Below are 12,358 nucleotides of genomic sequence, written 5' to 3' on the forward strand. Positions count from 1 at the left end.
GATGGAATGCAAACTCATAAAATGTACTATAAATACGATTACACACCCCACAGGATGAGTGTCCCTTTAACACGAAATAATTAGACCATGATCTACAAGTAACAAAATAGCTAAATGGAGGGGGGTACAACTTACAACACTGCCAGTTAAGGTCTGCCTCTGGCTACTACAGCATTTTTCATTTAAAAGATTGGGGGGGAGACGCAATCTCATACATAATATGATTCTCAGACATGGCGGTACCAGAGGAAAGGAGCTCAGCTGGAGAAAACATTCTCTCCCCTATGCCAGACAGGAAAAAAAACAACCACCCTTGTGCCACCACTGCACCCCCCCCCCCGAAAAAAAGGGGAAGGAAAGTTGAAGAAGGGTGGGCATGTGGAATAAATTAACTTAAATACCATGCAGAAGAAAGGCTGCCTGGAGCTGACTGTTTTCCGGTAAGAAGTCAGTATTATCACCCCAGTTGGGATACAAACATAGAATCTTGCTGTTTTTGAAGGACCAAAAAGGACCTAAGCAATAAAAGTGAAAGTCCACGTTCAAAAAGCTGTCATCGGATTTGTAGCTAACTTGGAATATATTCTGTGTGTTTTAAACATACTCTTTTCCATGATCCAGAAACATCAGTTATTTAACAAAGAGGTTTATTTAGGAGGGAGTAAAAAATAGGGGGCGGGGGGTGGAATACCAAGCTGCAAAGAGTGACAAAAAGTTTATTTTAAAATCCGCAAAGCATGACTGTGTCAACAGCTCTGGAGTCCAGGGTGTGGAGCATTAACCTGTGTTTACATACATCCAAATCTGTTTTCTAAAGGCATGTGTTTTAAATGCCAAAAATGATCTCTATGAGAGAAGTGGAAGCCAGTTTGTTTAATGCGAAAACCGCCTAGCACCACTACAGTCAACTACGGTCACGGATAGTCTTAGCTGGGTTAATAGCCAACAAAGAAGAAACCACTGCCAGCAGCATTCGCTTCATAGTAACAACACTGCAGATGGCCTGGGGCAAAGCTAGGTACGTAAAACACCACTTTTCAGATAAAGTTTGTATTCAAATGGGATTTCTTAGAGCTCTGCATTCATTCAAAGCCCTCTTGGGCTTGGAAGTATAGTTTAGGGCTCATGGCAAGGTCATCTCAACAACACTCATTCTTTTAGATACTGGAAAACAAAATTTTTACAGTGAATTTCCTTTAATATCAGAAAAATAATGAGTTAAAGCCCATATGACAAGAGGCAATTCTTCCTCAAAGTTGACCATTTCTTCACCTTGAAGTGTTATTATGCTCAATAAATGAGAGAGTAAGGATGAGTCTTGTGGCTGCATCTATGTCTCCAGGGACTTACTGTTACTCTGCTGAACATTGCTGAATTCAGTGTTTGCTGGATGAAAGATGGAGTGCTAAGAACTGCACCCTCAATCAGAATTTCTTATTCAATTTAACAAGAAAATAACTGCATACACAAAGCAAAAGTGATTTTAGCTACTCAGTACTACTAAGTATCACCTAAGGTACAAAATGTCCAGTTCAATGCAACCACTGAGAATCCATATATTTTAATAGAAAAGCTATCAGGATGGTGGGCCAGCATCTATTGGCTTTCTAATTTGGAGAGTAACACAAGGCATAGGAGATCAAATATACCCCCAAGCTCCCTAAGGGTTGAAGGCCTGGCTATTCACCACCACTGGCCTGAGACTTAGGAGACCAGCAGTTACATAATTACATAAGGGCTCTAGACCTCAGTTCTCTTTCTTCATTTGCAAGGACAGAGAATTAAATGAGTTAACATTATAAGGTTCCTCCAGACCAAATAGTCTATTAAACTCAAGCTATTCAAAAACTTGTAAGTTTCAGTTGAATTCTGCAGAAAGAAGGGTCCATAAGAACATTTCTTTTAAGCAAATAATATACGGTTGGACCCACCGTATCTGCGGGTTCCACACTCATGGATTCAACCAACTCGAATCAAAAATATTCAGGGGAAAAAAATTCCAGCAAGTTCCAAAAAGCAAAACTTGAATTTGCCTCATACAGGCAACTATTTACATAGCATTTACATTGTATTGCGTATCGTAAGTAATCTAGAGATAAATTTCAAGTATACAGGAGAATGTGTTTAGGTTACATGCAAATATTTCGCCATTTTATATTAAAGACTTCAGCATCCTTGGATTTTGGTATCTGCAGGGGTCCTGGAACCAATCCCCCCATGGATACTGAGGGACGACTGTACATAAGTTTCAGGGAAAGCAAATTTGAGTACAACTGACTCCACTGAGTTATAATACCACTTCTGAGAGTACCTTAAAACATTATACATATCATAATAATATTCATTTTCATAGTTGGAACACTTGGCTCATAGGTATTTGATGTATACATTCTAGGGAGTTAAATCTGGCAAAGTGCTTTAAGCCAGATTTGCTTCTGAAACTCCATTTCTAAAATGAAATGTAAGTTGTATCAGTTACATACATACACATATGTATACCTACTTACCTATCAATCTATATAAAATGCATGTACCAGTTTTATGCCTCAGGCATATTTCTGGTTCTTTGAAGTTACTATCTATGAATTTCCCTCGAGAAAGTACCACTTTTAAAAAACAGCTTAATTTTACCTCCTAAATATAGATTCACTTTTTGCTATATACTGTTAATTAGATTTTTGTTTTCCCAGAGAGATTCATTATTGAACATGTCACAGTCACATGGTCTGGCTTATACATAAAAACCCTGAAAGGTTCATTTACGTGAGTAATGGTGGCGACAGATTTGCCTATCGTTTGCATCCCCAGAAGAAGAGCATAAATACATGGTTTGATAAATCACCAGTGTGACTTTCACAAATATTAACTACGATACAAACATACACATACACAAATTAATTGTCCTACTCATATAAAAATGTTTGAATTATGAACATTAAATTAGTAATGGGACAAAAATGGTCTTATTGAGGGACATGTATACTGGCAGAAGTACAACATAAATACAGGTTTTTAAAAGATGCTGCTCTAAAAATTCAGGTTTTGAAAAAATGAAGCAAAAATTAAAAATTGGGACCCACTTACCAGTCTGTTTTCATCAAATACTTCAAACAAGAGTCTGTGATTAGATGGGTTTACCTATGAGGGACAGAAATAATATTTTTTAAATGGGCAGAAATAATTCAAGGAATGAAATAAGAGACTGAAAGGATAAAATGCTTTATAACACACCCAAATCAACAATATAAACAATTAACTTGCTCTTTCATCAACTAAATCAAGTTTTCTATTATTGATTTCTATTATTATTCTATGCCTAATATTTAGACATATCAGAAGAATAAAACGCTTAATTTTAAGCTGCTTTTCTAACATAAGAAAGGATAATTCTAAGTAGTTTTTAACAGTTGCTAAATCTCCCCTAAAAAGGCATCCTCGTGCCTGTACACCAAAGGCTACACCCTCGCAAAGGTCTACGCCTGAGGAAATTTCTTAGGTCTAATAATAAAAGCAATGATTAAAAAATAATGAAGAAAATAGTAAAAAGTGGCCCTTTACCATTGTACGAGTACTTTTTAGGCACTATCTCCTTTATTAAATATCAAAACCACATGATCTCGTTTATTCTCAAAGCAGCCCTATGATGTATAACTGTCACCCCAATTTTACAAATGAGGAGCTGAGCCCAGCAGGGGAAAGTAACTTGCCCAGGAGCTGGTTATGCAGGGCAACCAGGAGCCCCACCAGGTCTGGCCTGTGAGTCTCCAGAGCCCATGGTTCGAGCCATTAGAGAGACAAAGAAATAAAAGATGGCCCCTCTTCCAGCAACTGTGGGGTCAATGTCAGAGCTACTGGGCTTTCGATGTCTTTTTGCTTCTTTCTGTCTCTTTACCCAAACCTCACTGAAATAGCAGAAATCATCCTTCGGACTCAAGTATTCAATATCATTTAGTTAAGGACCAACCATGTGTGGGACATGGTGGGAAGTGTTCTCATTTCTATCATTGTATGTAAATCCTGGAAAACAACCTTACCAAGTGAGGATTCCTCTCTCCTAGTGAGAGACAAGGAGCCTGTGGGGAGTGTGAGTCCTTGGGGCGGGGGGGCTATCTCCAGGGTTGGAAAGGATGTAAGTGGTAGGACCCAGGTCCACCATCACTAAGTAGAGAGAGGGAGAAGGGAATGAAATAACATTTGATGGTACAGAGAACACGACTTGTGCTTCTGACCCCTTGGCTTGCTCTTAGCCTAGTGATGGAGCAGGCAGGTGGGCAGGGGGCTTAGTGTCTGTTTGAAAGCTCAGTGAAGGGTTGTACTGCTGACCAGTGCATCCACAGGCTGTTGCAGAAGCTGGCATACAGTAAGCACTCAATAAAGATTTGTGCAATGAATACAACAAAAATGTTTTTTTAAATGACCCCCCCAAAAAAATAGAGTTTACATATATTTAGAGCTTATATAAGTTGAAAAAAACCTTGGATGTACTAAAATTTACAGAAATGCGGCCAAGGTGTTAAACTGAAAGAAGTCTAAGTAATTTGGAGTATTACAAGTGGAAAGCTGTACCTGAGAGTTAGCTACGGGCCAATAATATCTATCTGCCCCCATTACTTTTTCAGCCCTTCATGAAGTAATTTAAAATACATCTGGTAGAGGCTACACATAGGATCTCACCAAGTATTAAAATATCCATGCCATATTTTAGCTCTGAACATAATAGAAAACAGATGTCGTATATAGCGATCTAAGTTCGGAGCACATAAGATACCATTGTGATTGAAAGGAAGAAATCAGGACCAATTATAACAAGTCTAATGGTAATATTGTTCTTTGGGAAGCTACACGAATCAGAAGATCTTATTTAGAGCATTTCTGGAAGTAGAGTAGTTTTTAATATCACAACTATACAGATGATAAAAATTAATTCATCCTGAAGAGGAAAAAACCCTCTTTTCCATTAAATACTTGAGCAGCTTAATATTTTCAAAATTTCAGTACAAAAAAAAAACAACTGCAAAAATTCACTGAATAGTAGTCTCCATTAATTCACAGAATTCAGTCTTTCTACACAAAGCTCTTCTAGATATTAAATATAAAAGGTTGAGGAAATCTACCTAATTTGGTGATATTTAAACTCCAGAAGTAGTTTTATATTACACACAAACTCACACTGAATCTCTGAATTGTAAAAATTTTCTTTCCTAATTGGAACACGACTGGCAACCTTTAGGCTTCTTTTTAATCATGTTGCTTCTACTGGGTTCGTGTCTCATAGAAATAAATAAGCTCTTGTTTTAATTATATTTTACCTTATTTTTTTTTTTAAAGAAAAACTTGCATAGAAAAGCTAAAATATGGTATTTGGATGACTTTCTTTTTGTTTCCCTCAAACATCCCAAAATGAAACAAGTCCAGATTTTGTTACCACTAGTCACAGTCTTTGAAAATTTGGGGCACATTAGGAAACTACCCAACCATTTCTCCTCTTAAAAGGAATTTCATAATAAAAATTTAACAGATGTCACTCAATGTGAGTCTGTTGTGATAATATATCAATCTAGTTATCAATGACAATTATTATCCCCCCCCCAAAAAAAGAAAAACTTACTCTAAAATAAAATTCTTCATTCCACTTTGGGTTCAGGGTCTGGAAGAAAAATCATCTTGTAATTTATTTTACAGTCTTTTGAAACATTAGCAGTTACTAGTACAATGCAGTCCACACAGTTGCTTAAACTTTTTCTTCCCCCCCCCACTAAAAACACAGCTAAGAGATTTTCAAAATGGCAACAGAGGAAGCATTTAGTCAATTATCTGAGACTATTCTATCAATCAAACTAGATGGGGATGGGATGTATTTATGAAACAGATGATTCACAGGTAAGAAACCATAAATTTCATGCTATCAACCAGAAGGAATAACGTCAGGGACCTAACAAAGAGCCATCATCATGAAAACAAAGATATTCTTCAAGAAATTAACACTGATATGATTATTCTATCAAGAAGGAAATGAACTTTGCTTATTTCCCTCAACCTGCTACAAATCTGCCTTGGAGAGCAAAGAAGCAGGTGGCAGGAGGGTGACAGTGTTCACTATTTATACAAAAACTGAAATCTGAAGACTATTTTATAAAGAACAATATTGATGATCAGATTATATAACATGAAAAAACTCTGCCAGTTATAAACCAAAAGTGAACTCTTTTCCCCCAAATACCCAGGTTTAAAAAAATTCATCTACCTATCCTCCAATCCTCCTCTCTACCCATCCACACCCATCCATCCATCCATCTCCACATCAATCTATATAAATATACATCTCACAAGGACATGGAAAGATACTTTTGTCCTCAGCTTGGATAAAAGATGGACCACCAAACAGCCTTTGAAACTAAGATGAAACATACTATGGGAGAATACATTTACACATGTGTTTGTGCATTTGGACATGCATCACACTCTGAAATAAACACGTCTCTCAAAAATTCTATGTAAAAATTTGAGACTGAAAAATCACCACCTCACCAAGGACTACAGATATTTTAAACTTAGAATGCTATTTGTCTTTATCAATCTTTTTCCTTTAAAACCTAGTGCAGGAAGCAGCAGCAAAATAAAAGCAACACAAAGCACCATAAAAAAATAAACTGAATTTGTAAAACACTGAACTGGCATTACAGAAAAAAAAAATCAGCAATTTCCCCACCCACAACTCAACGGGGCGTTTAACCCTAAATAAAGGGGTTTCACACTTCTAGCTGTGAATCGAGCCGGGGATGGTAACGAGTGAGAGGGCTGGGGGGAGGACGGCGGAGAGGTGGGAGCAGGCCCAGGTCCGCCATGGGCTGCAGCCGGTCCGGAGCCCAGCTTCATGGAAATGCAGAGGGGGAGAGGCAAAGGACAGGTGAGGGAAGGAAACAGACAGGTGAGACCACAACACGCATGAAGGACCAGGCACCCGGCCACGAGGAGAGGACGATGAAAACAGTTCTTAAACCCCGGGCGCAGCACAGAAATACTAACCAGGAGGCTGGCTGCCGAATGAGGCAGACAGCGCAGCCCCGGCTACGGAGCGACACCCTCTACCGTGGAGCGGAGGGAGGAGGACCTCCCCTCGGAAGGAAACACATTTCAGTATCCCCGATCGCCGGCTGTGGTGGCTTTGGTGGCTTTGGTTCTCTGCTCCCTCCGTGTCTGGCAGGCAATCAGGTCCCCGACTGCCTTCCCTGCAAGGCGGGCCTCCCGCCCCGCTGGAAACTCAACCAGCGGCAGCGCCCAACAGGGAACAATGGCCTCCGTCCTTCACAGGAATCCTCCCCACTCATCAAAATACCGGCTCCCGTTCGCTAAACTGATTTTCAGTGCCAGTCGGAATGCCAGGTGGAAGACACGCTAGACTGCTGTGTCTTCCTTACAGAAAATGACCTGGCCGCAGACCCCTGGCGTCGTCTGCACGATGGCAGGAGAATTACCATTTTTTAAAAGCCATCACGCTCTCCAGGAACTGCTTATCACATAGAGTGTTGAAACTGTTTACCCCGCAAAGGTGGGGAGGGAAAGATAATAGGAATCTATAAGTAATACTGAAGCACAGATAAGAACAGTACTTCTGATAGAAAACATGCATCTTCAATAAATCCTCCAAATATGGAGTAAATATGTTTTAATATATTTTATAGATAGATATACAGAAACATGGAGATAGATGAATTAAGATGTAATTATGGATATAAATCTATGTTCTAATATATTTTATAGATGTATATAAAAACATGGAGATAGATGAGTTAAGAGATAATATGGATATATGCTTTAGTATATTTTATAGATGTATATAAAAATATGGAGACAGATGAATTAAGGTATAATTATGGAAACAAATCTTTAATGAAATCATAGGTGTAAAATTTAGAAAAGTGAAACATACACACAAAATGTGTAGTTTTATTGTTAATATTTTTTATTTGTTTTTGTGTAGCTAAGCAAGTATTTTGCTTCCTTTGGTAATACCTGTTTTAAGTTAAACCATTCCCTTTGTGACTACCAAATCCATAAGCCACTCCATTTCATTAAATGTATTTTAAATTGCTTTAACTTTCTTTTCGTAAACTAACAAGCCAACAAGAACAAGTCCTTGTTTTGCTTTATTCTTTGCAGGGAAAAAAAAATTCTACTTGTAATCATGCATATTTTAATACTGTTTTTATAGTCATTTAACTAAAAGCCAAAACCGGTATCTTGGGTTAACACTGAAAAGTCTGAATTGAATTTATAGAATTAATGCAAATACGGCCATCTTAAAATATAAACTTCTACAGAGCTCAAAGACATAACTTAATGAGATTTAATTATGACTTAAAAGATGTTTAATTAAGGATGGACCTTACCTTTTTAATTGTTTTTGTCTGTACCAAAGCAAGTTCTCTATTCTCATCTGCTACGTACAATGAAAGTTTCACATATGGATCACTGTAAGAAAAAATAGGATTATACTTTTCATTTTAAAAATACAAAAAGGAAAGTAGCCATAACCTAACTGAAAACGCAAAAATATCACTTAATGACCAGCTTGTATAAATTTCACAAACTAAGCAGTAACATTTTTAACATGCTTATAACTAGGTAAATATACTGAGGAAAGTTTCTATCACCTAGAACCATGGATGTTTATTTAAAAGCAAAACCAACATCAAACTCGTATTCTAATTTAAAAGATCATCTTCTCTACTCTTAATGCAAAAGAATTAATCTCCCATAGTATTTTTTCTAAGCACAATCAGATTCTGAAAAGATTACAAGAAAAATTATTAAAAGGCATATAAAATTTGTTCAGACTAGTAAAATCTAGCTAGAAAATTTAGTTTGCATCTTATTTATATTCTGATTTCTATTACGTTGGTAAAAATTACTTTTCTTTCAGTAGAGGTAAAACAGGCATTGTTCATCTAAGTCAACATATATCATCTTACACATTAAAACAAAAACATACACACAAAAAATTAAAGCCCAGTAAGTCAACAGAGTTGCCCAAAGTTACAGATTTTAGTAAAGTCTTGATTAAATTTCAGGTTTCCTGACTACAAGTTCCAGAGTTCCTATCATTTCCTTGGGAAACTGAAAACTTTTAGCCAGAAGTATATTGAAAGGATTACTTAATGTGAATTATCTACGAAGAGCTTGGTAAGTCCACTCCTCACACGTTCCGGAGTTGCTAACACTGGGAGAGCTCAAATCTAGTTAAACTATAAGAATTTGGGATCCAGGTTCTTCTGTTTTACACTTGAGATCCTTAAAGTCATAGGAAGGGCCTTCGTGTATTCAATCCCCAAATTTTCACTCATCTAATTACCGATAGTGGATGATTTATTTCTATCCAATTTGAGAGTTATCCTTTAGTAGTTATACATACCACAACTATTAACCCTTATTTTGCAACTTCCAGGGTATTTCTAAAGATTATACAGAGTACCATAAAATGCTTAAGACTATATTTGTGTTTATTAGATAGCTCAATAAATATGCCGTGAAATCCCTTAAGGAAAGAGAATGGTGTGATAAAATGAAAAGTTTAGTACTAACAGGACTATACTTGATATCCAAAAAAACAGAAATCAAAAGTCAGTGAAAAATACTGTTGGTGTCTATGTGTAGTATTTATTACCCATAAGATGCATCTCAGTAGAAGTTATACCCCCCCATCTCCTTAAACAAACACACAAAAAAACAATAGAATTTTCTCAGTTATATTCTGAGTAAATATTTTTATTTTTAACATTCTGGTTTAGAAGAAGTTATTAGTCAACCCTCTGTCACTTAACCATAAACCACAGATTCTGTTTCACTAAAGAACATCTAACCAGATGCACCTACTTCTCCTTATCTGGAGATCACCCTCAGCCTCAGAATAAAGATGAACCAAGAACCAGAACCTAATCTAGGTCTAAAGACCCTAAGAACGCCTTCCTAATCAGAGCCATGGTCTGGGTGATGGACCAGGAGTATAATTCTAGGTCAGTGGTTCTCAGATTTGAGCATATCACAACTGCCTGGGGGCGGGAGCAGTTAAAACACAGATTGCTGGGCCCCAGCCCCAAATACCCGCAAAGGATCTAGTAGGTCTGGGGTAGGACCACAGAATTTGCATCTCAAATAAACGCCCAGTGATGCTGGTGCTCTTGAGTCAGGAATCACACTCTGAGAACCACTGTTCTACATGGTATTTGAAAAGAGTATTTTCTAGTTATAGAAACCCATTTTCTATTTCCAGCCACCAAGCTATTGCTAAAAAGAGCTCACGGCCTGATATCTGTTATCTCAATAGGCTCCCAGTATGCAATGGAGGTGATTGCACGCTCGTACACACACACACACACACACACACACACACACATACACACACATCACAGAGAAGACAAAAAACTCTGCTGACTGCCATCTCTTCTTTTCATGCCCCCTGGCTGTCACGATTGCTGCCTGTTATATAACTGCAATAAAGAGCTAGGCACTCACTTTAATGAACATCCACATTCTTCCTCTAATCATTTACTGACCTCAGTTTATATCCCCTGAATAGTTCACAATGAGTGACACATACAGTTGGGGTTTGAGGGTGGGGTCTCTGAGGACATTGTCCCCCAGCTGTGACAAGGAAGGCATGTCTGGGCCTGTCTTGAGTGTTCATCCAGGCAGAAGTAGGTACTACGGTGACGATGTGAAAGATTGACCAGGAAACTTCCTGGAAGAGAATTCAAGGTGAACAGAGAACCAAAGGCCAAGGGTGGGAGCTGGTGAAAGGACAGTAGGAGCAAGTTCACGGGAAGGGAGCACAGGGCTTGGGATGGGCTGGTGAAAGGATGGTAGGCTGTAAGTTCAAGAGTGGTGGGGCTGGAGTGGGGAGGGGAGCCAGCTGTCCAGATCCATCTCCCTTTCCAACAGTACAGCAGTACCACTCCAATCAACAAATGTTTACAGAGCACCGACTACACTCCCAGGAGTGGGCAACAAAAAGGATTAAACAAAAAAGGATCAGGGGCTTCCCTGGTGGCGCAGTGGTTGAGAGTCCGCCTGCCAATGCAGGGGACACGGGTTCGTGCCCCGGTCCGGGAAGGTCCCACATGCTGGGCCCATGAGCCATGGCCGCTGAGCCTGCGTGTCCGGAGCCTGTGCCGGGAGGGGCCGCAACAGTGAGAGGCCCGTGTACCGCAAAAACAAGCAAACAAACAAACAAGTGGTTGGACTAAATTAGTGGTTTTCAAACTGCTGACTCGACAGAGCCTTACTTAGTTCTGCGTAACTATCTCAGGATAACTACAGGCTACCTTTTCTACCTTAATCTGTTTTATATATGGGTTGTTCATGTTAGAATATTTTTGGACAGGGCTCTATAGCTTAAAAAAATGAAGTTTAAAGCCAGTAGACTGGATGATTCCTTTTGGTTAGGATATTCTGAATCTCAGAATAATTCAAACTCACTTCTCTTCATTCGTAATAACAATAGCCCAGCCCATCCTAAGTAAATACGGATTGGCTTCCTAAAGATATGGCAGGAAGAGGGAATAACACCCTATCCTCTCCACCAGGGAATGAAGGGTGAAGCCCACAGTTGTATGAGAACCCCCCCACCTTGATCATCACTGGGCTGGTATTTTCTTATACACATTACCAGCTTTAACCAACTTACCTATGAGGTATCAAGAACATATCACCTGAGCAATAACTGAAACAAAAGGCAGGCAGGTGTGCATGTGTGTCAGGGGGAGGGGCAAGGCTGAGGGACAGCAAGCCTCATCACCAGCTTCTTTTCAAAAGCTTGCTTGTTGTTCTAACCCCTGACGGCCTTCATCTGAGTGTGATGCTCCGCAGAAGTGGTGGGAGGAAGAATTCAGTTCCCAGAGACTTTTTCACACTGACTTGAGCTGTCTGATAGAGGCAGCAGCTCTGGAAGAAGCTTCTGCCCTCTGAAGCTCTACTTCTCAGATCTCACACTCTCCACACCTTTACAACGAAAGGCCGGCCAAATCCTGAGGTCAATGGTAGGTTATGTTCAAGACTTACCTCCCCCCAGCTAGACCACCAGAAGGTTTAGGAAAGACACATAAAAAGCTCATCAGGGGCTTCTATTATGGGGAGTAGACACAGGGTACAGCTATAGGGGCAGAGGTTCCGGTTTTCATGTTACTCCCTGTACACTGAAGATTTTTGTTGCTGTTATTAACCAGTAATACATAATACTTTTATTATTTAAAAAAAAACCAGGACGGCCATGGAGGGAAGTAGGCAAGAAGACCATCTATCTCCTCAGCTGGTACTTCTTCATTTGGTGCCCTTGACCATCTCCACTGGAGTCTCAAATCTC

The 12,358-nt window shown here is 39.1% G+C and overlaps 1 protein-coding gene across 7 annotated transcripts in view; it reads right to left on the minus strand.

The window, feature by feature from the left end:
• NEDD4L (NEDD4 like E3 ubiquitin protein ligase) overlaps positions 1-12,358 on the minus strand; it is a 338,971-nt gene that overhangs the window by 142,531 nt on the left and 184,082 nt on the right. For all 7 annotated transcript variants that reach the window (XM_032654296.1, XM_032654293.1, XM_032654292.1 and 4 more), the window contains 3 exons: positions 8,391-8,472; positions 5,609-5,647; positions 3,085-3,138 (listed from right to left, as the gene is read on the minus strand). In XM_032654296.1, the coding sequence (XP_032510187.1) occupies positions 3,085-3,138; positions 5,609-5,647; positions 8,391-8,472 (175 nt within the window). The remainder of the gene's footprint in view (positions 1-3,084; positions 3,139-5,608; positions 5,648-8,390; positions 8,473-12,358) is intronic.

This window comes from Phocoena sinus, chromosome 14 (genome assembly GCF_008692025.1).
Source record: "Phocoena sinus isolate mPhoSin1 chromosome 14, mPhoSin1.pri, whole genome shotgun sequence".
Taxonomy (NCBI): Eukaryota; Metazoa; Chordata; class Mammalia; order Artiodactyla; family Phocoenidae; genus Phocoena; species Phocoena sinus.